At 39.9% G+C, this 27,274-nt stretch overlaps 1 protein-coding gene across 7 annotated transcripts in view; it reads right to left on the bottom strand.

The window, feature by feature from the left end:
• LOC101157531 (voltage-dependent L-type calcium channel subunit alpha-1D) overlaps nt 1-27,274 on the bottom strand; it is a 71,190-nt gene that overhangs the window by 9,328 nt on the left and 34,588 nt on the right. For 2 of the 7 annotated variants that reach the window (XM_023954780.1, XM_023954785.1), the window contains 30 exons: nt 25,975-26,062; nt 25,792-25,818; nt 24,108-24,268; nt 23,648-23,873; nt 21,812-22,019; nt 21,188-21,308; nt 20,154-20,241; nt 20,031-20,061; nt 19,798-19,952; nt 19,569-19,698; nt 16,457-16,516; nt 16,319-16,378; nt 14,950-15,056; nt 13,221-13,308; nt 13,025-13,132; nt 12,884-12,936; nt 12,658-12,804; nt 12,131-12,332; nt 11,628-11,786; nt 10,263-10,373; nt 8,706-8,789; nt 4,042-4,074; nt 3,043-3,171; nt 2,884-2,949; nt 2,711-2,802; nt 2,466-2,625; nt 941-1,068; nt 746-842; nt 557-659; nt 301-402 (listed from right to left, as the gene is read on the bottom strand). In XM_023954780.1, coding sequence (XP_023810548.1) covers nt 301-402; nt 557-659; nt 746-842; nt 941-1,068; nt 2,466-2,625; nt 2,711-2,802; nt 2,884-2,949; nt 3,043-3,171; nt 4,042-4,074; nt 8,706-8,789; nt 10,263-10,373; nt 11,628-11,786; nt 12,131-12,332; nt 12,658-12,804; nt 12,884-12,936; nt 13,025-13,132; nt 13,221-13,308; nt 14,950-15,056; nt 16,319-16,378; nt 16,457-16,516; nt 19,569-19,698; nt 19,798-19,952; nt 20,031-20,061; nt 20,154-20,241; nt 21,188-21,308; nt 21,812-22,019; nt 23,648-23,873; nt 24,108-24,268; nt 25,792-25,818; nt 25,975-26,062 — 3,324 coding nt within the window. The remainder of the gene's footprint in view (nt 1-300; nt 403-556; nt 660-745; nt 843-940; nt 1,069-2,465; nt 2,626-2,710; nt 2,803-2,883; nt 2,950-3,042; nt 3,172-4,041; nt 4,075-8,705; nt 8,790-10,262; nt 10,374-11,627; nt 11,787-12,130; nt 12,333-12,657; nt 12,805-12,883; nt 12,937-13,024; nt 13,133-13,220; nt 13,309-14,949; nt 15,057-16,318; nt 16,379-16,456; nt 16,517-19,568; nt 19,699-19,797; nt 19,953-20,030; nt 20,062-20,153; nt 20,242-21,187; nt 21,309-21,811; nt 22,020-23,647; nt 23,874-24,107; nt 24,269-25,791; nt 25,819-25,974; nt 26,063-27,274) is intronic. The other 5 variants (XM_023954781.1, XM_023954784.1, XM_023954783.1 and 2 more) reach the window with 3 other exon arrangements.

Genomic DNA, 27,274 nt, shown 5'->3' with positions numbered 1-27,274 from the left:
GAGAAGACGGAACGAAGAAAGTAGTTTGAGAAACAGGACATGCACTGTGGTCTACATGGCCATTCAAGCCCAGTGTTCAGGACAGTTTTCAGAGAAGTGGAGACCAAATGCAGATAAAGTGGGGGGGGGGGGGGGGGGGGGCAACCAGGACAACATGGGCAGAGCAAAAACAGAAAAGGATACCGTTTCATCCCATAACAGTTGTTAAAAAAGCGATTTAGTGTGGCTTCAGTTTGGTTTAGGGGTTGAATACATGATGATGAAGATGAATTCAGTCAACATGCAGTCGGTTCCACTAACCACCAGCAGGGGGCACCACTTGATCCAGCAGCTTCATGCTGGTTCTTTTCCAGATCTTCTTGATGACGGCCCGCAGCTCTTCATTGGCCTGCTCTAGATTACCTGCACCACAGGGAACAAAGTGAGAACTCCAGCTCACAGCCAGCTGTAATCCATCCCAGCTCGTGATCATTGCTGTCACAGAATTATAGAGATATTTCCAGTTTTCTTTTTCTTTTAAAAAAGCAATAGGATGTCATTTGAATTCAACTTGTACCTTCTGTTTTGATTTTCAGGGCAGTGCGCACCAGGGCAAACAAAGTGGCGTTAAACATGACGGTGCCATCGCTGTTCAGAGGCATGTTCATGGCTACAAGCCTCTAAATGAGAAAAGCGGGCAGACGTTTAACATGACACGCTGACAATCTGTTCTTGAGAAACGTGTGAGTGACAAAGGAGAGGAGACCTTGCAGGCCACTCTGTGAGGACACAGTTTGCCAAAACCAAGAGGAGGCTGGATGCGACGGAGAAGGGTCACAACATCCAGATGTTTGATTCTGCCTCTGTACAGGAAAAATAAAATCGGATTTAGGAAATGGACTGGCACAAGTGCTGCACATCAACTCATAAAATCAGTAACTTAAAATTATAAAAAGCTCACTTTGCCTCCGGATCGTATTCTGACCAAATTCTTTTGAATTCATCAAGGTGGTGAGGACCGAGGATGGACCAATCACGTGTCAGATAGTCAAAGTTGTCCATAATGACGGCTACAAACAAGTTGATGATCTGCATAATCACAAGAAATGTACTTTTGATGTACATTTGTACCTTTAGTGACAATCCTTTTCAGAAATAATATATTTATACTTTTATATTTTTTTAGATCAAAATATTTCCTTTGACTTCCTTTTTTTAATGGCTGCTCTGACAACAAAGCAGTATGTTTGTTTTTTCACAAATTTCAAAACCAGCTTATAATGTTCGGTGTCATTTCCAGTCATTTAAAGACACCATTACAAATGAAATAGCTTCATGGCAGCCCTGCGGGGCAGTTTTAAGGACGCTTGTTTAGCTAGCTCAGGAATCTGCAACCTTCAAGACGAAAAGAGCCATTTGCTCCAATTTCTTACTAGAAATAAACACTTTATTTTTTTGCGGCCAATAAGTCATTTATTTTTTGATGTAGCATTTATATGTTTCCAATAATTGAATATTAACAGTGTCTATATGTATCTATGTCTATTAGCTTTGATTTCTTTCACTTTTGACAGCATTAAAGACAAGTCCTTTCAAAATAAAATCCGCATAGGATCTTCCTGCTGCAGCAGATTCACTTGAATTACATGAAAAAAGTCAAACGTAACATTTTCTCTCATTAGAACGTTGAACGTCGACATCCTTTTTCTCCTTTCACTATTGAACGTAATCATGGCAGGGTTGGTGTTGAATCAATGAGAAGAAATGTAAATGTGTAAATCTAATGACATACTCTGATAATGTTGCCTCTAAACAGCAACTAGACAATGTTTTGCAGCAGAAGATGAGAAAATGTGCTTTAAACTCATTCTAATTAATAAACCAGTCTGACAGGAGATTAAACCTTTTAGCACCATTCTGCTAAATTATCAAACTTCAATTCAAAAATAAATGAAAAACTAATCTAATCAAATTTACAAAACTATTATTCATTCAAATTGATAGTTTATTTTGTTTATTTTTATTAAAACCAAGTAGCCACAATTGTAGGTTCAAAGAGGAATGTGGCCCCTCAGGTTGCAGAGTCCTGACCCAGATGAACATCAAACTCTGAATGCACAAGTATTGGAGGAGCTGCTGTTTGATGCTGGATGACTACAGTAATCTTTACTTTTCTGAATAACAATACACTGACTAGATACAGTTTTTAGATTCTTAATAAAAAAATCTGTTTCCTAGACAACACACACTCTCCAGTCTTCACTTTTGGCTGCAGTAGTCATCCAAACTCTAAGAAATAGTTCTTTCCCTCTTGTTGTCTTTTTATCAATTGTAAAGATTGGTTTTCAAATAATGGCATTCATTCCGTGCTTGGTTTATAGTTGAGTTACTCCTGGACGTCAACTGTAAAGTTGCATTTGGTAATAACAGCTGCAGAAGACAATGCAGGTTTAAGAAAACTATGAAAATGTCTTGTTTTTGCATACTAAGAATGCACAGAGCATGTAGAAGGTAATGAAGTAGACTATTGCAAATCCACTGCCACAGGTCATCTCCTCTCCAATGTTGTAGTCAGACTCTGGGTCACAGAGCTTTCCAGGCATGCAGGCCAGCATGATGTCCTGCCACGCCTCCCCAGTGGCACACCTGAACATCAGACAGAGATCAACACAAATCAGGATCTATAACGTTCAAAGGAATTCTGTTCATAATTTTAGGTTCAACCACAGACCTGAATAGCAGGAGTACAGCTTGGGGAAATGTTTGGAAGTTGTTATTTCTGTTAATCTGTGTCCCATCCACCATGGCGATCTTTCCAAACACCTGAACCAAGGCAAATTTCCAATTTCAGTTCAGCCTGAACAGTCAAAAGTTGAAAAACATGTTCTGGGTTGGGTCACCAACCTGCATGCCGATGACAGCGTAGATGAAGAACAGCATGGCTATCAGGAGCGCAACGTACGGCAGAGCCTGTCAAAAAGGAAAGGGGAACGTTACGGAAATAAATGTTGCCACTTCAATGTTTCTTTTAGCAGCAAAGACTTGAAAAGAAGTTCATCTCACCTGAAAGGACTTGATGAAAGTCCACAGTAGGGTACGAATGCCCTCCCCTCTGCTCAGGAGTTTGACCAACCGCATCACCCGAAAGAGACGGAAGAAAGTGATGGAGATGCGAGCACTGTCCTCGGTGTTCTGCAGAGAAAGAGGACTTCCTCAGAGGAGTCCGGGAGCCACAGCATTCCCAGTCAGTGCAGAGGACCTGACTGTGCTTTGCAGGATGAATCGATTCCAGACCAGAAACATATGAGCTGAAAGAACCAGCACTGCTTCTCCATCACAGCTGTACCACTGCAGGGGGTCAATAGAGTCTGCATTTTCCCAGAAAAGGACCGTTCATTTTTGACGTGAACTAAACACAGTGCAGTTGCAGCGGATATGTTTCTGTCAGTCTGCATCCAAAGCAGTGTCAGGCTTCCTGCCTCCTTACAGACCTACAGGGGAGGAAGCAAGGAGGCGAGCATGCTGGGAAAAAAAAACCTTGCCATACTTGTTAGGACACATCTGCACAAGCATGGCACCCTCATTCCAGAGTCACTGCATGCGGAGTCACAGTGGGACCGACCCAAATGGGTCGACCAGGAGGTTGGCAGGTCATAGCTGGGTGAGCCAATCCCAGTGGGGGGTCTCCACCAGAGACCACGTAGCAGTGTCAGCAGAGCAAACGTGAAGAGCGGCTTACGACCGCTCCCACCTCACAGGACGCAAGCGTCACGTTTGAGTGACACTCTCTTCTTCATAAAAACTCCAAACACTTGAGGAAAATGAAAAGCTCTACAGAGATATGCGAATAAAGAAACCAAACGTGTGAGAAAAATCTTTAAAAAAAACAAAACAGCAAATAGAAACTTTAATATGACAAAGTAAAAAAAAAGAAATAAAAAAGAAATGAGCCATAGATCTTAAAAGATGAAGAAGAGTAAGAAAGAAGGAAATGCAAATTCAAACATGGCATGGCCCTGATATGTGGGGCAGGGGGAGGGGGAGGGGGGCTAAGGATCTTACCCCCATCTCATCCACCTGAGGTGTTTCTGTTGGCTTTAAAATCAAAGACCTGTATTAATGACTTGCATAGGGTTTTAATAAACTGGGCTAAACATATTTAACACACAACACCAGCACAGGCCAGTCGAGACGCAGACACAAGATGCTGCAACCGACGAGACAGAAACGTCCTACAGTTTCAACGCAACAAAGACAGACATTCCTTTACCATACTCCTATGCACATAATAATACTGACAGACAATTATGTTACACTATTCAAGATAACTGCCACCACACAAGTTCACATCTTTCTATGTGAGACACATGATCAGAATACAACATAAAAAGGCTAAATCCACATGTAAGACACAACTTTATCACTCCCCCTGTGTCCTGGTGATTACTTAGATGATCCATTGGGTTTAGATGGTGAAATGTCTGGCTGTTTTAAACGATAGTAATGAGAAATACAATGACTGGCAGAAGAAATACTGAAAAACATGATTCACTGCTTGTAGAGATCCTCCATTCTTGCACTTACACTCTTGTAGTGTTCATGTGACAACAAAAATGTAAAAACATTTGGTTTGGCTGGACAAATAAATTGTAAAATGCTTCGTAATCTAATTGGGTTTGTAAAAACCTTTAAGATTATTTTAGGAAGTAAAACATTCTGTGACCTACAGGAAATCAATCATCCCAAACACGTTAAACACACTTTCATTCACACAAGTTCACACATTCACTCTCAATGTTTGTCATATGCAATAAAATTAAGTCATGACAGCAAGCATTTGAGTAGAGACAAAATCCAGGTGCAAAATATGAAACACAAATTAAAAAACTCAGATTTTCAAAGAAAAGAGAAAAATTCAACTCCAGACAGAAATGGCTTCATTTCAGTCTCTCAGCAAACTGTCAGCATGAGGTGCAGAATGTGCAGAAACAAAAGTAGAATCAGCTAGAGGAGGTTCTTTTGGTAATCCTGGCCACAGTGCTGATGGAGCATGCCTTCTGCATTGCCACATTGTCGGGGAACGCTCGAGCAAGACAACTGAATGATGTGGAGCCAGTCCAGACTTCATAGCAATGCAGCAAATCAAGCATGCCAGCAGTGCGCTGCAGAAAACCGCCACAGGAGGGCGCTCTCAGAGTGTGGTGGTGCACAGATGTGGATGGATGGCAGGAAAGAAGGAAAAGAGAAAGAGGAAGAAAGAGACCAGCTGCTAATGCTGGAAGAGAGAATAAAACAGATACTGAAATAGAAATAGCGGAAAGAGAAGGGTCACTGCAGGAGAGGCCATGCACCTGACTGGAGTCTACACACCTGCGCTACACCTGAGCTCCACTTTGAGCTTTAAGAGCTCACTACAGGAAGACAGGACAGAACAGAACACAGACAATCACTCACAGGGACAGAAACACAAGATCATCAAAGAACCTCAGACTCAGCTGCACATGTGGTGTGCTTCGGTTACTCTGCTTTTTTATTATTAGGATTTATTTGGTTTGAATCAAACAGTCCTACATTAATACTGCTTATGAAACAAACATAAAGTTGGACTTTTTATCTGTTTTCAAGTGTTAAAAGTTTCCTCCAGGCCACTGCATGACTTGATTTCAGCTGTATTCAAAAATGAGATGGCCTACACAACCTTAAGGAATGCAAATGATGACACTTTGAAGCATCTCAACCTCCTTAAGGTGCCACTCCAATCATCCTTTGATCCATTTAAAAATCTATCCCAATGTCTTTTTAATTAGGATTCTGACGTTTTTAGTCAAAAAAAAAAAACGGTCGTTTTCTAGGACATAGTTTCTGCAGAGCAGCAGGAGTTCATTAGAAACTCACCTCTGAGTTGTGGGTGGGACTGTTGTCGCAGAGTAAGCATTTCGTCATTTCCCCTCATCGCTTTGTTTTCACTCTGTTTACAGTCCCCCACACCCAGAACCTAACGTTACCGGTAAAACAAAAACGGCGAGCAATATCAGAGCTATCCAGCCGTACAGGTTTTTTGAGCCAGACGCCAGCTCAGACGAGGAAAACGAAGACGTACATAGATCTAGTCGTCTACTAGTGTATACGCCGAATAGAAGCGGAGAAAGGAACTTGTGGCCTGCCAACTGTAGCAACTGTGTCACGGCTACAGGCTTTTTCAAAATGTATTCTGTGTTCCTGATTCACTGTGATTTGTAAAAAGAAATTCTCAGATAGCCTATTTTAATCTTAGTTTACCTTAAATATGTCCTCCGCCATGAAAACAATGCTACAAGAACGTGTTTGAACCACCATTTTCATTGAAGTGGGTTTTTAAAAATTTAAAATGAAGTCAAGTTTCATAGATTTCCCTCCAAATGATCCCTATTGTTGTGTAGGGTTTTCCAAGCTCTGAGCTTCAGGGCCATTCTGTCTGGAGCTAAAGATTGAGAAGAACAGCAGGCAAACAACATCAAAAGAACCAAATTAAAAGAAGGAACAAGTGGTAAAAGATGAAAGACATGCATCACAAAACTCTGTGACAAACACTGACCGGAGGGGTAGGGAGCGAGTGACCAAGAGTCATCTGTGAGAGGGAGGAATGGAAATGATTTTAGGGAAGGATATGACTGTGGGAAACGTTGCACCATACATGGGGAAAGGAAATGACCATTTGACTCATGCCGGGACCCAAACCTCAAACATATATCATGCAAATCTGTAGCATGAGGACAGTCCTGATGCAATGAAACAGTTTCTGTACGACGTACATGCGATGCAGATCAAACCTTAATGAAACGGCCCAATAATGTCTCCCGAAATGAAAAAAAAACACAATTCACTCATACCTAAAACACAAACTACACCCATGTAAAACACACACATGCATAACAATGATCAGCCTAAACAAAAACAACCAAAAAAACAAACATTTTTGTTACTATTTTAAAAAAATTCAATTCTATAAAACTCATGCAGACACACATTTTCTAACACAACACTGAAGATGTGAAATGTAACTCCTGAAAGACAGCACTGCAGCTCAGACATGACAGCACTCAGTCTCTAGCGTGAGCCTTTACGACTACATCCATTCTGCAGAATTTTGGTCTCTGCTGAAATCTAAAACCTTTGCACAGAGCCCTCCAGGTGCCAGTGGTTCACAAAAAAAAATCTGATAACCGGGCACACGGATCAATAAACACGGCCTGCGACTAATGATGACGTCACGCTATTTGATTGACTGTATGTTGTCCAATGACGTGTAAGATTGTGATTGGTCTGGATAAATTACAGTAAGACTGTAGAAGAAGAAATATCGAGTTCTGTTGGAAACAAAGCTCCCACATAGAGCGAGAAGATCTTCTGAACTGGCTTTTATTATTGTTGTGATTATTATTAAATGCCTGTTCACTTACAGTTTTTTCAAATCCATGCGCCCAGTGCTTTTTTTTGGCCGAACTGGTCCAGAAGAAGGGTTAAGATTAGGCTAATACGTGCTAACAACCTTTAGCCGTGGATAAATTTAAACTGGAATAACGTCAGCGTTTATTTTGTCTGGACCCGACTGGAAACACAAATTCACATGATTGTTTGGATGGTTTCTCAGAACTGTTCATTCAAAAGCCGCCTCCCCCCATCTCAAAGCCGCACCTCTCCTTGTAGATACAAATCTCCGGAGAGACCCGGTTCTCCTGAGTCCAGCAGCTCCCTCATGCAGAAAAGGCGAGCGGACTGCGGTCCGAAGCCTCCTCCTTACCGCACACCGTAACAAAGAACCCTTCCCTGCCTGCGAACACGAAGCTACTGCTCAGAGACACGCACGTGCAATGTGTGCGCGCGCAGTACGAGCACAATTGATTAATCCCTGCGCACAGATTGCTAAACCGTACCCACGGATTAATCAATCGGTGTGCACGGTTTATCAGATTTGTTTTTTATCCACTGGCACCTGGAGGCCTCCATACACCTTTGACATGGTTTGCAAACTTAACAAGTTAGTAGAAATAAAGACACAATTGTTTAGTTTTTACGATCCAAACATAAATGATTAAGGTTACCAACTTTTTTTTAGGAAACAACTGTCAATAATTTGTTCTTTATATGGAAAGATAACAGAAATGTTTATTTCTTTAGGTCATGAAGCCATCCTACAGAATTCAGTGAACATTTTGTTAGAGTCAGTTATGGAGGAGTTCTAAAGATAAAGTTGAGATCAACAACAGATTACACACAAGCAACATTAGTTTATCATTGCCATACTTGCCTCTACAAGTTTCTATGGAAACAAAATAAACACAAGTTAAGAGTTAGACCAGCATGACCTGAAGCATCCTCCACCGAATCAAACATCCCAGAAAAACGTGAATGAAACTAGTTTGTAACATAGGCAAGATTTTTAAACACACAAGAATCACACGTGTAAAGACAGTAGTTTAGCTCAAATCGACCGAAAGTCAAACTGAAGCTTAACAGAAAAAAAGAAGAATTTAACTGCCTATTATTAGTTTTTTTTTTTTAATAACCTTAAAGGTAAATGTAAAAAAGCTGACTGAAACTAAAGGATTCATCCTCCTGGTTTGTGTCAAATTCAAGTTAATTTATAAACAGAAAAAAAAGAACTCTTGACTTGCCATAAAAAGTCTAAATGGGTTTTCCTGTCAGCCTTCAGTTTGACTTTTAAGACAGAAGAAAGCGGTACTTACATTAACTTCAGTGATAGCAATATCCACCACGCTACCAACAACAATTAAGGCATCAAATGTGTTCCAAGCATCAGCAAAATAGTGCTGTTGAAGAAAACATGTGAAGGAAAGATGGCAGGGATGGAAAAGAGGAGACAAACCAAACAATTAAATGGCAGGGAGATGGGAGGAAAAAGAGAAGGGGAGATAAAGTATCAAGAAAGCTTAGCGTAAAGGTCCTGCCATTTAAACAAGGTGTGCAAGTGACCAAACCAGGAAAAGTAAGAGCCATCATACTGGTCACCACAGGGAGTGAGTTTCTCTCTCGGGCGAGCTCCAATGAAATCCCTCACTCTGAAATCTATCAATGATGCTTTAGCTGCACACGAAACTTTAATTCTCATCGGTTAACCACAAAGTAATGCTTATTTATTGAATAATATTACAGCTGCTGGAAGGATTTATTTACTCATTATTGGTCAAATAGAACAACCTGAGCTGAGACCTTTTAATCATAAGTATTTGGAATTTATCTCTAACTCCAAACAAATGCAGCCTCCAATCAGCCATATTTCACGTTTGTAATCAGAAAATTTTACCTAGCTTTCCTTAATTTCTCATCTGCAAAGCAGACGTAACACAACCATGTTTACAGTTTTGTCACTGTTAACACAATTTTGTGATAACTGTTTTAACCAAAGTGTGACAGTAATCAAGACTTTGTCGTTTAAGGCCGCTGCACAGCGTTTGCACACACCTCAGAGACTCACATCCTGCAGTGACATGAGAACAGCAGCCACACTTACTTACATCAATCTCACTGAGAACAATGTCTACTATGCTGCCAATCACTACCAGGGCGTCGAACACATTCCAGGCATCCCCAAAATATCCCTGAACAAGTTTCAGTGAATGGGTGGAGGGTGAAATGTAATATCATCAGCAAAAAAAAACAAACAAAAAAAAAAACAAGCTTTCACTGCAAATATGAAGTTTAAATCAAGAACTTTTCAGAAAACACATTTTGATTTCACCTGAAGGGACCGTAATTACAGCGAATCTATTTGCAGCTAAACAAACAAACAAACTATGTCCAGTTTTATTTTTGCACAATAAAGTAATACAGAGAAATAACTGTAAAGCAACAAAAGGGTCAGGCCGACACTCCACTCCACACTTCTATCTTACTAGCATCCTGTCCTTCTTCGGAACACAAAGCTGTCGGCAAATTGAAGGAAGGAAAATCAACATTTATTCTTAGAAATGACACTTTTAACAACTGCTAAGCATATGAGGCTGAACTATTTGGAAATGCAATGTAGCCAAATGAGAGGATGTTGCACTCTAAACAGCTAAAGCTAACTGCAACCAGGTCCATCACAGCAAAGGCAAGGACAAGTCAAATGACCATCCACATAATTTTAACAATCATTGGTGGGAATGGAGGTATAAACATGCAGATGTGGCTTCATTTCCACTCTGAATCATCCCAAACCTGCTGTTCTGACCCAAACTCAACTAAAACATTCAATGGAAACATGGGCTTTATTGTTTGTTTGAGCCTAAGGACATACTCACCCTGGGTTTGAAAGCGATGAGTTTCAAAAACATTTCCACAGTAAATACAGTAGTGAAGACCATGTTGAGAATATCCATGACGTAATTAAAAAGTGCTGACTGGCCGTAGTGCTGCAAGAGACGGTGGACAGTATCAGTCAAGACAAACAGATCAACAAGACAAAATACTAACAAATTTATGACAGCGACCTAAGTAAGACATGAAGGCACAGGTTTGAATCTTAATCAGGACTTCCAACCACTCAGCGATGTGTGGTTAGTAGAAGCAGGTGAGGCACTGCTTCACCTGCTGTCATTAGACCTAAACTAATGATAAAATAAATGTTGTCTAATCTGTTATGTAAATGTAATTTATAATTATGATCATGTTGTTGTTCACCTTTTGGCATATCCCTTCAGAGGTTGCCACAGCGAATAACATTTGACTGATTCAAACATGTTTGATTTTTAGGCTGGATGCCCTTCCTGACAAAACCCAGTATTTTATGCAGGCTGGGGACCAGCAAAGGGGGGGGCAGACTCTGCCTCTTGATAGATTGCGCAATCCTATGTAAACAGGGTTGATCTTATGCTGTAATACTTTATTGATATTTTTTAGACATTTTTTAACAATTTTTTGATCTGACGATGAAAAAAATTGCTTGTTTTAAAATTTACATTTAAATACTTTTTTTTTTTTACAAAAATTGTTCAAACGTTAAATGCATTGTAGTCTATATTTGCCAACCTAGTGAGCATCGATGCACACTGGTTTTTCGCAGAGACTTGTGGGAAATATTCAGGGCACTCGATTTCTGGAATCGTAGATTCGGACAGCACCACAAAATGGCGAACACACTATATAGTGCACTATGTAGTGAGTAGTGAAGGAATTCTGACAGCCACAATCAGTAGTTGGTAAATGTATTGGGTTGTTATGTTTGTAAATCTGACTGAAAGGGTCAGTGTCTCAGCAGCCACAAACCTCACGTCACTGCAACCTCCAGGAAATACAAGGACACAGCGGGTAGTTTGCAACAAGTGTGAACATTTTGAATTTTTAAAGGTTTTTTTCCAATACAAAGCCTAAATTTCTTTGAAGGATCCCAACTGACATGTTTGAGTCTTGTCATTGGTTTTGAAGGAGCACTATGGCGTTCCTCTCCTGAAGGTCATGGTTAAAAAGTCACACCAGTGAAACATTTAACCAGTTACGGTAAAAAAGTGTGAACATTACTGTGAATAACACTTCATAGGAGGCTTTGTGATTAATGCATAGTAGTGACTATCCATCAGTTTCTGAGTCCTTGTCTTAATCGTGTTCACCGAAACAGGGTTTTATTTTACTCACATCACATGACAGGTTACTGACTGATGATGTCTCACCTGCACTGCCAGACACAGTGTGTTGAGCATGATGAGCACAAACATGATGTACTCAAAGCCTGTGGAGTTCACCACATACCAGAACTTGTACTGGTATGGGTTCTTAGGGATGTACCTCCTCAGAGGACGAGCCTTAAGAGCGTACTCCACACACTGTCGCTGTGAAAAACAAAGCAATACCATACCAGTCAAAAATGTGTCCATACAAGGACGCCAACTCATATGACAGATCATAGAAAAACAGGAATGTCCAACTACGGTTCTCAAAATCTAACATTGTTTATCAATATTTACTGATTTTCTGATTATCATAATTGTTAAGTTAAGTCAGTTGGAAGCGAGAACCCTCTGATCCAACCACGCTGCATCAAAGAGGCAGAGATGGTGGAAAAACAAGCCGATCCTCAGAAGCAGAATCAGAAAGTCCTTGTCTTTGTCATGGAATCAGTTGAAATGCAAAATTCCAGTGGTTAAAACCCAACGTCATTGTTTACGGCACAAACCTGGTTCTTGTCAAGTTCACAGTTTTTGTACTCTTTTTCTCCTTGCTCCTGAAATGTGACGATCACAAAACCTACGAAGATGTTCATCATGAAGAAAGCGATGATGATAATGTAGATGATGAAGAAGATGGAAATTTCCACACGGTAGTTGTAAATGGGACCAAAGTTCTCTCTGTTGGAGTCGATGGCTTTGTAGAGTAATCTGAAGAACAACAACATGAAAATGAGAAATAAACTTTATCCGCAAGACTTTCTTTATCCCTTGTGCTAACTTGTGGGGTCCAGATGACCCCACTCCCAGTGTTAACGTGTCTGGAACCTTTTTTCTTCAATGATTTGTGATCTTCACTGGTGTCCATGGATTACATGAAATCCTCTCCACCTTTATCCACCTTTGTCATGCTGGGATAACACGTCAATGTAAGGCTGGGGTCATCTGGACCCCACAAGATAGCAAAAAGGTTACGAAGACGCTCATCCTCTCGTTAAAGCCTTAAAGCGAAAGCAGTAAACAGATTCAGTCTTACGCTGGCCAGCCTTCAAAGGTGGAGACCGTGAACAGGGCCATCATGGCCATGAGGACGTTGTCAAAGTTGAAGTCACTGTTGTGCCACACCCGCCGCTGCATAGTTGGCTGATTTACATCTCCATCCTTGTAGACGATGTAGGTGCCTCTGTAAGAATAGAACAGAAATGAGGACCAGCGTGAAATCCGCTCACACACTCTGAAGAGGTAGGAGAGGAAACACCAACTTGCACACTTCTTGGCTGGACTTTGCTTCATCTGTGCAGCGATAAAATTTTCCCTGTAGAAGAAAAAAATACCTTTGTTCTGGTTATTAATCTCAAAGTCATTTCACTTGGATACTTTGATGGGTTTTTTTTATCTTTGACCTTGAAGAGCTGCACTCCTATACAGGCGAACATGAACTGAAGCAGAGTTGTGACGATCATGATGTTACCAATAGTTCTGATTGCCACAAAAACACACTGGACAACGTGCTGTAAAACAAAAACATTGGAAGCTTTGAGATTCAGCTTTATCTTTCTAGAATTATTCCATACATGTAAACTAAAGGGTTAAGACTACCTTCAGGCCTTTGGCCCTGTTGATGGCCCTCAAGGGACGGAGAACTCGAAGAACACGAAGAATCTTCACCACAGAGATAGCTGAGGACCTGGGCAATTCAGACAGTTTAAAAAGGATTTTAACAAAATAGAGTCATGGATTTGAAATATTTTGTTCAAATAAAACTGCATGTATGAAAGTACATTTTGTGTCCCAATAAGCTGGTTCTACTTTAATTTAACATCCATCCAACCGTTTTCATTATCTGTTGACGAGGTCGCTGGAGCCAACCCAGCTACAGTTGGGTGAAGTCGGGGTTTACCCTGAACAGGTCACCAGTGAGTTGCAGGACCACACGCTCAAACACACTTACACACACTCACATGCACACCTAGGGGCTATTTAGAATCACCAATTAACCCAAGAAGTATGTTTTTTGCACGAGGAGAATATTTAAACTCCACACAGAAATGAGCCAGTCGGGATTTGAACCAGGGCGAGAGTACTAACCACTAACCCCTACCGCTGCACCATAGGGCGGGTGTTTTTCGTTCTAATTTTTTCCATGTATTTAGTTCTAAAATTTTTAAGAACTACAAAAACTAAGAACTCCAAACAAGCTGGACTTAGAAACTAAAAGATGACCTGCAAATAAATCACCATTGAAAAGCCACAAAGTGTTCGTGTCACAGACATGATGTGTTTAGTTTGTGTGCACGTCACGCAAATGCATATGTATTTAATAATAATCATAACAATAATTAAAGCATGTTAAGAAGATAATCTCGCTCCATGTCAGAGCTCTGCTTGTTTGCAAAGCACCGCACAATATCTTCTTCAATGGGAGTATCGTAATTTGTCCAGACCAATCACTATCTGATATGTCATCGGACCAACGGAAAGCGAATATCATAATATGACGTCAGCATTAGTCGAAGGACCCTGAATGGTCGTTGCAGGCCGAATGGTTATGATACCTACAAAGGCATTTAATTGGGCAGTTTATAACTTGGAGTAAAGAAAAAATATCATGAGAAAAAAATTAGGAATACCAAGAACATGTTAAAAATAGGCAAGAATGCTTCTAGCAAAAATAATGACTGTTATTAGCTGTTTATTTCTCCACAAAAAATCAATGAGATTTTGGCTTTGTGGGACCAGCGGGTACTTCCTGTTTTAAACGAGAGGGGGGGGGTTACTCAGTCCAGTTCACATCTACAGTCAATGGCTATAACTCATTTTCTGCATCACCACAAATAAAAAAGAAACAGTTTGTACTGGTCAATTTTTAATACTTCCACAACATTTTGATTTGTAATATTTGAGGATAGAGTATTTAGGAAAGACAACACAAACTGGTTCGTCCGTTTTTTTTCCCTCAGATACTACTTTACATGTCAAGTAGTATCTGATGACCAAACGGATCATGTTTGTGACACGGACGCCAGATTGTGGCTTTTCAACTTTTAATTGCAGATCATCTTATAGTTTTTAATGAGCGGATGAGGCTAGAGCCCAGCCTGTTTGGAGTTTGGTAAAAAAGTTGAACGAAAAACACTCTTGGTGTTTTTTTAATTGCATAAAAACATTAGAATTCTAATTCTCCCACCTGCTTCTATAGATAACAGTTTTTGAGCCTAATAATAGAAAATTCCTTTGCATCCTCTTTATTCTTTTTTGGAAAAGGTTCCTGTAAATTCAACAAAACTGTCATTTTGACTGCAACCGCAAAGAGAACGTGTTTACTCACTGAATTCCAAAAGAGACGAGAGAAACTCCAACCACCAGCAAGTCCAGCAGGTTAAAGTAATTCCTGCAAAACGCTCCTTTATGGAGAAAAGCTCCGTATGTCGTCATCTGAGGGAAGGACAGAGCGTGTTAAAGAAGTAAGGCAAACATCAGACTTACATACACACATTTACAGTGTAACGTTGCATTCTTACACACGCACACACATCTTAAATGAACATTTTTCAAACATAGAAACACCTTCTCAGCACTCTCACACACTCACACTCGAGTAGGTCACTCTGTTTGGGGTGGCGTTCTCACAGCAGGAGGCTAACTCTACCTTTGCCACCCCCACGGCCTTTATCTACATGAATGTAGTAGTAAGTCATTCCTTTCACAATCTACTATGGAATGAGGCAATAAAACATGCATTTTGTTGCCACGATGCTAAGGGAGTTTTCCCACCTGCAGCAGCTCTAGTTATAGCGATTGGAAAGCAGAAATGGCCTTACTTTCACATTCATGCGGACCGTCCCCCTACGGCACATTCCACTATGTTCAACAGTTCAGAATATAAGGGAGGCAGCTCCCAATTCAAACTTCATAGTTCAGCAGGCACAGAAGCAAAACCAGCCAGAAGAACTCTTCTTCAAATAATAAAAGTAAAAGGCTCATATCTCTGAGTGCATGCAAATGTGAAGCTCTGCAGACAGGCGAAGACAGGAGACGGCTAACCAAGAGCCCTACAGAATTTAGAGTGAAACAGCGGTCAGATTTGTCCTCGTGCAGCCGCAGAGGCTACTCCACATAAATATGCAGTCAGTCGGGGAAAGCAGACTGAACCATGCTCTGCGGGAACATGGTTGATTTTGCCCCCTCTTTTATGGGTAATCTGAGGAACAGTCAGTATGAGAAGCCATGAAGTAAAGCTTTGACTGGAGCTGACTTCACCATCTGGACACCACCCTGACCTTAAGCTCAACTTCAGCCAAGGCCTCTGTAATGTCTGAACAGCCCATTAAAATTGGTAGCATCGCACAGAAGGGGTTGCATCGTATTTTAGTCATTTTGCATCACCATAATAATTGTAGCATGACTGACTGAATGACGGGACGCCCATGTGAGTAAAATGCAATGTAGATGTGATGTTTCCTTCCCTCAGCAGAGAATAATATGACCATTTGAACAGGTCTGTTTTTCCTTTTTTAATTACTGTGTTAGGGGGGGAGGTAAAACTGCAGTTTTTATTGTACTCTTTTTAAAAGAGGTGCCATAAAGAAAAGAATTCAATGAGAGAAAGGAAACAAACAAGCCAGGTTGTGCTGAGTGGCAGGTGACACACAAGGAGAGAATGCAGCAAGGCTATCGCTGTCACTTTAAGGGGTTACCTTTAATACGATCTCAAATGTAAACATACTAGTGAAGACATAATCTGCATAGCCTAGGACCTGGAAAGCAATGAGACGTTGGGAGCGTTACTGGGGTAAGGTTAGTGACAGCACGGACAGGGGACACAGAGCATTTACCTTCAAAACGATCTCAACAGTAAAGATAGCGGTGAAAGCATAGTCAAAGTAACCAAGAATCTGCAAAAAGCAATGTAGATGTTTAACAGACAGATCATAGTACAGCTTTGCACATCATATGTAAACAAGGTTAAAAAAAAAGATAAAAAAATGATGGATTTTTTTGGAGTGCTGCAAAAAGTGCACTCATTTTAGCCATACAAAAATCGCTGATTGTATTGCATGTGGGGTTACCAATGCAGAAAAAGTCAAAATCTCTTCAGACCTTCCAGAAGCCTGGAAGGGTTTTTAAAAATGTTGAAATACATGGAATGCTTGGGCACCTCTTTAAATATGTCAAATGAATACATAAAAATGAGTTTTAAAGGGCCTATATCACGCTTTTTTTTGAGCCTTTAAGAGTAAATCTTTGGCACATTAAACAGCCATCTGAATGAAATATGAGATATTTTTGCAGCTCATTTTCCTACATCGAAAGTGAGACGACTGAATTTCGTACCTTGATGATCTCCCGCCTATTTTGTGATGTCATCCTAGAGTCGTGTCTGTGTCTCACCCACAAACAACTAAACTATTGCAAAGATGAATGGACAAATTATGGATATAAAATAAGAGCGTTTAGACGATCACTGCTTGCTTCGTGGAGAAAGTGGGTGTGTGTTAGCCTGGCAGCACCGACTCTTCCTGGAAGGGGCGGTTCTTCACCGGTCTACGTCACAATGTGAGAACCCGCTGGCTTTCATGGATTGAGGGGTGCTCAGAGTGCTGCTTTTTACAGGAAAACAATGAAAATAGTGCTTTGAGTAGTTTTTTGGTGAACAATGAACATTGTCATGCACTTGTAGGCTCAATAGGACTACGTTCACACTGCAGGGCTAAATGTTCAATTCCGATTTTTTGAAAAAAATCGAATTTTTTTGCAAGGCCTTTAACATTTCCAATTAAATGCGAACTTTTGTGATCTCCTATGTGACCGTGAAATGACCCAGAAGTGACCCGCATGCGCAGAAGAGTACTCAACGGTGAACGACGTCACGCGATGTTTGCGGAAGTAGCTAACGTTAACAACGGATGTCAACAACAGTGATGTCAACAGCGGAGCTCTTTTGCATTATTACATTTATTTTCACAAAGGAGCCAGCACAATAACAATCTTCTCATTTTATGAAGGCATTGGAGCCAAGATCGTCTGTACCCACTGTTGTGGAATGGAGATGTGTATGTGCTGGGGTTGCTTGCGTGTGTGTAAGAGAGAGGAGAGAGCGCGTGCAGCGCAGGAGGGAGTGAGAGGGGGGCAGAGGAAGTGTGTTGGAGGCGCGCATTCATGTTGTGTGTTACGGAGGAAGGAGAACGGTAATAAAAGAAGGCTTCCCCCCCCGAAGAACTGCTATTGACTCTTTGTTAACCCGGTCTGGAGAATCTGAGGGTCCGAACGGGGAAGTGAACCCCTAAGGAGGATCTGCCTTCGGCCCTGGAGAAGGTCTCCCCGGCGCTTATGATCACCGTCGGAAAGGGAAAAAAGTCATCCCGGGGAAGGTTCAACACCAAGCTCGACCATTTCGCTGGAAAAATTTTCAAAAACCTCCTGGTTGCGATAAGAGCCCTGGAGTTTGGCCTGAATAGAGCGGTCACCCCAAATATTAATCAAATCGCTTCCCTTCCACTGACTGGTCTCAGCAGCATCGTCCGCCATGGTTGATGTTTATCTTCTCGTTCCCGCCTACTTCAACGCAGAATTACGACCTTTGTGGCATATCAATGACGTACGGGTCGGATTCATGTGGCCTGGCCGTTCAGACGGAGGTGTCATTTGAAAAGATCGGATACGTTTCGGATTCAGGACCACATACCCAAGTGGCCTGGGTCGCACTTGAAAAGATCGGATCTGTGTGGTTCAGACTGTCATGAAAAGATCAGATACAGGTCGCGTAGGGGCAAAAAAAATCGGAATTGGGTCGTTTCAGCCTGCAGTGTGAACGTAGCCAAAGTTGATTTTTCATGATAAAAGCCCTTTAAAAAGTTGCCCAGTGTGCAAACATAGTGACAAAATACTGAATGTGTAGGCCAGTTTTGCAGATTGAAATTTTCAATGAATCGTTTCTCAAATCATGAATGTTGGAGTGGATGAAAAAAAAAGGGTGACTTTTCATAAAAAGTAAAAAAAAAAAATCTAACTTTTGCCTTATCCAGGATTCCTTGTTGCTTTGACAAACCAAAATGTCATTCAAATGAAACAACAGCTTTACTTATTAATGCAGATTCATGTTTAGGAAAGAAAAGAAGATGGAAAGACAAGAGACAGAGAAAGCCACCACCACTCTGAGGCCAGTGGAGAAGATGCCTCAGAGAACGATGAAGACCTTTAGGACCTGCCTTGACCAAAAAATGATCACCTTTCAATTGGATTCACAACATGTAAAATACTGTGGATGTTTTAACACAAATCTGTATTGCCTTAATGATGGCTACACACTACTTTCTGATAAGTTTAATGACGGTCATTCTGAAAAATGCAAAACAGGGGTGGGAACTCCTTTTGACGAACTCAATGTTTAATAGTTGGGTCATATTCTGTATGCATAAGAGTTAATGTGTCTGTTTATGATTAGGAGTAGCAATTGAATTATAGACAAGTGTATGTGGATGTTTATGTATTTTCCAATCAATGTCATGACCAATTATCCTACGTTTGATACATAGATCTATATTTCTGCTGGTTGCTTAGTTTTTTTTCTCGTTTTTTTGTGATTGCTTGAACTAAACCGTTTCCAAATCTAAAATAATGGCAGTTACTATTTTGCTCTTAATAAATTAACAATCAAAGGTGACTAAAAACAAGCAAATGAAGAAAGAAAGAATGAAGATTAAAAGAATAAAAGCTGCATCGTTAAAAATACATTTAGACTTAATGACCAAAACACAATATTATAGATCTATTCAATATGTAGTATGAAATCGGTTAACAAATGCATGATATTAGTCATTTAAAAGCCTCTGCAGGCTACAACAGTACTACTAGAAAAAATACTCATGACTACTTATTCATTAGCTTGTCTTAACCTCAAATTGTTCAGATCCGAGTTACATTTGTGTGGACACTTTGTAAACTTACAATGTTTCTGGCTGAGAGGTTTCGGATGGGGTCCTCTGCGGCGAGAGAAACGGAGCTGAGCATGATGAACACCAGGATGAGGTTGGTGAATATGTGGTGGTTGATGAGTTTGTGGCAGAACACGCGGACCCTGGAGAATACAGGAAATCAAGAACACCAGTAGGATTAAAAAAAAAATCAAACACAAAAAAACACAGTTCTTTTATTAGTAAATGTAGACGTTTCTCACGGGTTTGTGTTGCTGAAGATAAAAAAGGCGCTTCCTTCTGGGATAGGAGTGATCTTCTCCTTCTTCACCAGGTCAGAGATGACTGGCCGAGGTCCAGAAGGGACGTCTGGATCTTCTTCTTCCACTGCATTGTCCTCAAATTCCTCCTCATCCTCCTATAAGCAGGAATATGTAAATTCTGATTCTGCTGGCAGGTTACTTTTGTCCATCAAATTCACCAAATGAGGCTGTACCTTTTCATCTTTCTCATCATCCTTTTTGTCACTGGAAAAAAACATTTTTAAATAAAAATGTCTTCAAGCGTTTGGTAAAATTGTGTTATTTTGCTTGTTAGAGAAATGCAGTGGTGCCTTCACCCTTTTTTGTCTCCTTCATCTGTGTTGAGAGACTCTGCATCTGCCAAGTTGTCCACGGCGATAGCCAAGAAGACATTCAGTAAGATATCTGAGTGAGATGTTAAGTCAAAATATGAATTAAACTAGAAGGAGCTGCATTTCCAGAAGACTCTCTGGCATCCGGGAAGATTCAAAGAAAAGTAAAACTAACATCTTGACACAAAATACATTTTTGAAAAGCGAACAAAAATGTCTCTGTTTTTATATATTTTTTATTGGGATTGATTTGACATTCTAGACGTGAGGGAGCTTTGTTTGTAAAAAGTTTCTTTCCTCCGTCGTCTGATGTCATGCCACAGCGGGGGAGTTTGTTGAAAAGTAATTAAAGTTTGAAGTCAATTTGTGAAAAAACTGTAAATTGCATAATCACAAAACTGAAATATGGTGTAGTGCAAAGCCTTGTGAGCATTTTATGGTCTTAATGATGTCTCTAGCTGAAAAAATGCCAAAAAAAGAAGCTCCGTAACAAGGTCGACTCTGCTGAAAATGTCGAAAGCTCTCCCATTGAAACCCACCATAAAGCTGAAATTACCACAAAGCTTATAGGTTTATATTACAAAAACTAAAACATATTTTAAAAATCTGAAAGATAAGAATCAGTTTAAAGTCTTGGGAATAATTTGCAGTTTGAATGGTTCTCTAGCTAAAAGTAGGAAGTTACAATGGTTGAATGAAGCAAAGGTTTTTTGAGGATTCCCCATGTATTTCAATGGAGGCAAAACTCCTGGAAAATCCTGGAATATCTTTTAAACGTTCAAGGATTTGAAGGACCAAAAGTCATAGCTGGAAAACGCTGAAAGAGCTGAACATTTGAATAGTTGAATGGTTAAAATAGCTAAAAAAAATTGTAGAAGGAGTTAAGCCGCAAAAAATGGTGGAAGATACTAGAATAAAGAAAGAGACAGGAAAACAATCCACTCCAAAACTCCATATGCAGTCTACAGAACATTTGACATCTATGTGTCTTCATGTGTGCCATTATGATGGGAGGATACAGTTTCCACAGATGAAGAGGATGATGAAGTAGAAGCACACGATCATGCCAGTGGAGGAAGGCCCTCCGTATGCCATGATCCCGTCATACATGACAGCGTTCCAATCTTCTCCAGTCAGGATCTAGATGGATTTTATCAGCTCATCAACAGAGCAGCATCAAGCAGAAAAGCAAATCACAACAAAAAATAACATAACAAGAGTTTTTCTGCAGCTTTTTATTAGTATTACGCTTAAATGGACTCCGGCTGGCTATTGATTTTCAGTCGATAAATTGTAACATTTATTTTTTGCTGCACTTCTTGGATGCCAGAACTATTTCCTTGCAAAAGATTTAAACCCAAAGGTTTTTAATATTCATAGGTTTTGTGATTTTATCTGCTTCCAATGTGGCCTTTATGAAATATTTAACTTTAGCTTTAGAATGAAATCTCCTTTTAAAGTTTTTATCTACCTGGTAGAACCGCTAAATCTCCATAAAACTAGTTTGTGCAATAATTCCTCAATAGGTGTGATACAAAATCTTTGTTTCTTGTTGGTGATTGTTTGTGTTCTCAAGTTTTTTTTAATCAAAGTCTGGAGTGTTGTGGTTTTCCTCCATCCTAGTGAGGTAAAGGAAAATGTACCTGAAACACAGTAAGGAGGGCCTGTGGGAAGTTGTCAAAGGTGCTCCTTTTTGTCTGGGTTTCATCAAAGTTGAACTTTCCACCAAACACCTGCATCCCCAGCAGGGAAAATATAATAATGAAGAGGAAAAGAAGCAGCAATAAGGAAGCGATGGACTTCATGGAGTTGAGCAGCGATGCCACCAAGTTACTGAGAGACTGCCAGTGTCTGCAAAGAACAAGAGCAAAGAGAGACAAGAGATTATTGCCAAACAACTTGGATTTTTGCTCAAAGAATAATAACTTCAGGATGTCTTTTACAACAAAATTGTATTTAAATTAAATGAATGAAAAGAAAACTATAGTGTTCAAACACTTTCTGAGTTAATATGATGTAGTTTAGGAGATTGTTATGGTGAGGGCATTAAAGACCCACTCCAATGAAAATGTTTTTTTTTTTTTTAAATGTACTTGAGCATTTTTCTCACCATGCAGGACATATATTACAGTGTTTATGATTAAAACTGCGTTTCAAAATGTTTTTTTATTCAAATTGGGATGCTCAGGAGCAGAACGCAGTTTGAAGAAGCACACAGTGGTTGACGGAAAGGGGCTGGTCAAAGTCTTCCTGCTCCATTCCACTACGATGCATCCACTTGTAGACAAACACACACATCAGTAGGCCTGCACAATATACTGCAAATTTATCATTATCGCGAAATCAAGCTGTGCAATATGCATACCGCAAAAGACGGCAAAAATCGCAATAAATGATTACCTTGAATGTGCTAAAACAAACTCATGGCAGCTTGAAATATTGAACAAATGAAATAAATCCCTTTATGCATTTAACCAATCAGAAGGACCCGTTTACCTTGTTGATCAATCAGATGAGCCCTTTTATGTTTGATGTTTGCCTCCTACGTCGACAAGGGTCATTTGGAGTATAATTTTTAAACTGTTGCAGTGAAATGGAAATGACGTTTTTGTTTTTGTTTTTGCTATTTGTTTATATACCGCAAATTATATCGTTATCGCAATATTAATTACCAATATCGCATATCGCGAGTTTTCCTCATATCGTGCAGCCCTACACATCAGTATCTTCATTGTCCTTCTCCTTAGATGGCTTCTGACCTAACTGTACGGCTGGACAGCTTTAATGTTGCTCGCCATTATTGTTGCACCGCTAACGTTAGGTTGGAGGTGTGAGGGGCTGTAAGCTAGTGGGACAGAGTGTAAACATAGGGATGGTGGGATATCAGCAGAGGCTTACTTCAGTGCCAACAGCCCCGCCCACAACTGAGAGGTGAGTTTCTGATGAACTACTGCCGCTCTGCAGAAACTATGTCTTAGAAAATGACACAGGTTTTTGAATTTGGTCTAAAAATGGCATCATCATAATGAAAAGACCACTGGGAAGACTAACTGCAACCTTTAACGCTTGACTTTAAAGTAAATATGTAGATTTAAAGCCCTATATATAAACTAATTGTGTCCTTTGGCAGAATAACAGAGTAATCTAAGCATGGCGGTGGAAGGATGCTGAAAATTCATTATGTGAAAAAGAAAACCATCAAATGTCTGTCATAACCTAAACCTGAATGACTAAACAATAGGGAAAATAATAAAACATTTTTTCTACTCTTATGTGCTTAAATTTTTTTTTTTTTTTTAGTATAAAACACGATCTACAGTATGAAGGTCCTTAGCTGATCTGATCTGATCTGAAGACCCTTTAAAAACTAGATTTTATATTCTGCTTCATAAAACCTCGGAGTGTAAAGGCTACTCTTCCAGAAGACGAAAGTGTTAGAGTGCGAACACGCTTTCACACTCAGGGTGATGGCGTCTTACCGTGTGACCTTGAAGATTCTTAAAAGACGAACACAGCGGAACACAGAGATCCCGAGGGGAGACATGATTTCCAGCTCAACCAGGATGGTTTCAGTAATTCCTCCACACACCACAAAGCAGTCAAAGCGGTTGAACAGGGACACAAAGTAAGCCTGAAGCCCCAGACTGTACATCTTCACCAGCATTTCACAAGTGAACAGGGCCAGCAGCACCTTGTTGGCCACATCTGAACAACATAGACAGAGAAAAGGTTTTAGATGAGGTTTCCAACGTTTAATGCAATTACATTTCAGTATTTTTTTCTTTTATAAACGGCAGTAGTGGTATTTGCTTCTGCTTTTCTGCAAAATTATTAAAGTATTGCATAAGACACGTCAAAGCAGATTTAGACTTAAGTGCAGCGATCATCTTCAGATGAGGTAAAGAGGATATGAAGCAGTAAAACATGCCATCCACAAACCCTGCACTTGGGTCAGCCACAAAGGCTGGTTGTAGTGTTCTGAGGAAATGGTGAGTGTGTTAAGGAACACAAGAATGATGACCAGCCAGTAGAAAGGCACCGACTTAACAGCCAAACGGCACTTCCTGCGACAAAACCTGTTCCAGCGGCGCCAGCGCCGACTGCAGAGGGAGAGAGGACATTTGGCAGGAAGCTTGATGTCAGTTTCAACACAACAGGTGGGGCTGTAACGATGAATCGTCTTAATCGGTGAATCGATTTCTATTCCAAAAATCCAACCAGATTGATCTGTGTGAGCTAAGTTGTCAATAGAATTGAATCGATGTAAACCATTGTAAAAGAGTTCCAAAATGAAATAAATTGATTCTTGGAATATTGGAAAATACTACTTGAGGTTTATTTTACTATGATGTAAAAACGGCCAAGTGAATCACACACGTGTGATGACATTGGCAAACACGGATCAGTCGATCATTCCAGTCCAATTTGTGGAAAGACTTGGAATAAAGTCATGTGACCATCTAGTGTGCTAGAATGTTCTAAGAATGTTCTCTTTGAATTCTCTGAATGTGGAAAAACAACAGTGGGCTGAACTTTAGGAAACTAAAATGTAAATTGATTTGACATTCATTCTCTATTTACTTGTTTGTTTGGACACATATTTCATTTACACTTGATGATCTGGAAGAAATCCAAGAATCTGGAAAACTTCACTGTTCAGTGGCAGGAATTTCAGTGTGAGTCTCACTGCTGGAAGTTTGGATAAAGATGATCTGAATCAACCTTAGGATAGTGAATTATATAAAATTGGATTGTTGAAACTAAACATTCACCTCCACATTCATGGTATAAAAGTCAAGTCAACAAATGCTGTGGTGTCGGTGCAAAAATATTTAAGTATGGAGCTGAAAAAAATACTTTTCCTTTGCTATTTAAGATAAAATTCCATTTAAATAAAATAAACAGAAAGTGGTTGGAAAACCTCAACGTGGTGTGACCTCTGCTTTGTTCATCTAAAAAGAAATGTGAGGAAATTGATTCAAGTAACTAAAATGTAGACAATTATTTATTTATTTCATCTATGGTCCCCAAGTCTTGCTGGGTAATGAACGGCAAAAGATGTTTCTATGTTGTCCATGTTATTATAAAGGTTGGGGGTCCAGATGGAAACCCTGCCTTCAATCAGGTTCCTGCAGTCCTGGTGTCCTTCACACATAGATGATAGATAAGTAGATAGACGGACAAAACAAAACCCAAACATAAAACTTTTTGTGCAACATATTTCTTCATATTTAGAAATAAGTTTAAAAACACGGCTCCATCAGAGATAAATGAATTGCAAATGTAGACATCGGTATGGGAGGTAGGGTCCATATTTTACCCCTTTGGGCCCCTGTATGTCCAAGCCCAGCCCCAATTAACAACAAGGATCCAGTAAAGTATGACTATGGATCCTCAGGGGGGGTCAAATTCTGCAAGTCATGCTGGGGAGTAAATGAGCTGGAAACCCTGAGCAAGGATGTTCACGCGTTAAGCTACATGCTGATCTTATAAAACCTGTGAATTCATCACCCCAAGCTCATTATAGAAACTTAAAAGTAACATAAAACTATGTGCAAAAAAAAGACAAACTCCACTACTAGATGTTTCTACAATTAAGAGATTAACACAAAAGCACACTCACCTGAACTTTGACTTGGAAATCTTTTGACTATAAGAAGAAAAAAATAGAAAAGAAATTGCTGTAGATGTTTGAATGTAGCAGGATTAAAACAAAGAAATGCCATGACTGTATGAAATATAAATCTGGTTGATAACAGTCATAAAAGTAGACTATTCTTCATTATGGAGAGGTGGACATCCTCACCACAGAGGTCCGCAGCAAGGCGTCTTTTCATCCTCCCCGTTTTGGTTCTCCGTGTTCACAGACTCGGTTTCACTGGCTGGTACACTCGCTAAAGCAACAAATACAACATGTGTTAACAGGGATATTGTCAAATCTAAAATGCAACAAAGAAAAGCTTTCCAAGCTTGAAAGAAATATAAGATTCTTCCAATAAACATATCGGAATTTTTTTTAATTATAATTATTTATAAATAATTATATTTAATGATAATTATTATTATTATTTTTATTATAAACAATTCATTTTGAGGTTCTGAGTAAGCAATATCTTGAATCCAATCCTTCAGAATGGGTGGAAGTGTGGAATCTCACTGTCAACTTAACTATGGGTTACCAAGTGCTGAAACAGCTGATACAGAAGCGCAGAGTGGACAGCCGCTCTGCCAAAGCTGACGGATGCAGACAGTGAGAGGCAGACCAGGAAAACAGAGTCAAAAGAGAAAAAATGGATCTCCTAAAACCGTCTCGGAAACAAGACACTAAAAACACCAATTTGGCAAGACTGTCTGCAGGCAGATGATGATTAGCTGTAAAACGTGGCATCTTTAGTTTATGTGAGGCAGCGATCTCCTGCTTAGCTCACGCGGATGTGTTGGCTTTGATTCCTGAGCTGTCGGACCGCTCTCAGCTCTGAAAATAGTGCTGACTGCTGGAGAGCTGATCTGGGTTTAGCCCGGTTTCCTGAATTCATACTTAGCAGATGCTTCAGGAGCGGAGCAGGAGAAGTTGACTGCGGCTGATCAGGCGCAGATGTGCATCATTTCCAGTCAAAGGCATGAAGATGGGAAAACAAAAAGATCTGATTTCAAGAAAGTGCCGCAACGTGTCAGGAAGAGGAAGAGTGTTTGTTCCAACCGAAAAAGTCCAAAATGCCTGACAAAGTTAAAGGGAACTGTGCAAACTCTATTGTCCGTTGTTCTTAAAAGGAAAAAGGCAAAAATTGTTTGAAGAGCCTGAAAAAGTTCAGTTTTCAATTCTTACACGTGGATAACAAGTAAAATGACCTATTTTTAAAATCATACCTCTGAATATTTTTTATCAGAGCAACATTTACTTTGCAGATTTGCAACCATCCATTATTGGGTATTTGTGCCACAAACACAAACGGCATGTTAACGAATTGAACATATAAAAAGTAAATATCAAAATCCTGATGACCAACATTCAAAATGAAAAGATTTGGGCTTTTTTTTTTGAGAAAATGAAAAGTTAATGAATTCAGGCTTTTAAAATCCTGGTTGTCCTGGTTGCTAATGTCTAA

The sequence above is a fragment of the Oryzias latipes genome, chromosome 5 (assembly GCF_002234675.1).
Source record: "Oryzias latipes chromosome 5, ASM223467v1".
In the NCBI taxonomy this organism is placed as follows: domain Eukaryota; kingdom Metazoa; phylum Chordata; class Actinopteri; order Beloniformes; family Adrianichthyidae; genus Oryzias; species Oryzias latipes.
The sequence above is the reverse complement of the archived record's forward strand: the minus strand, read 5'-3'. Positions and strand labels throughout refer to the sequence as shown.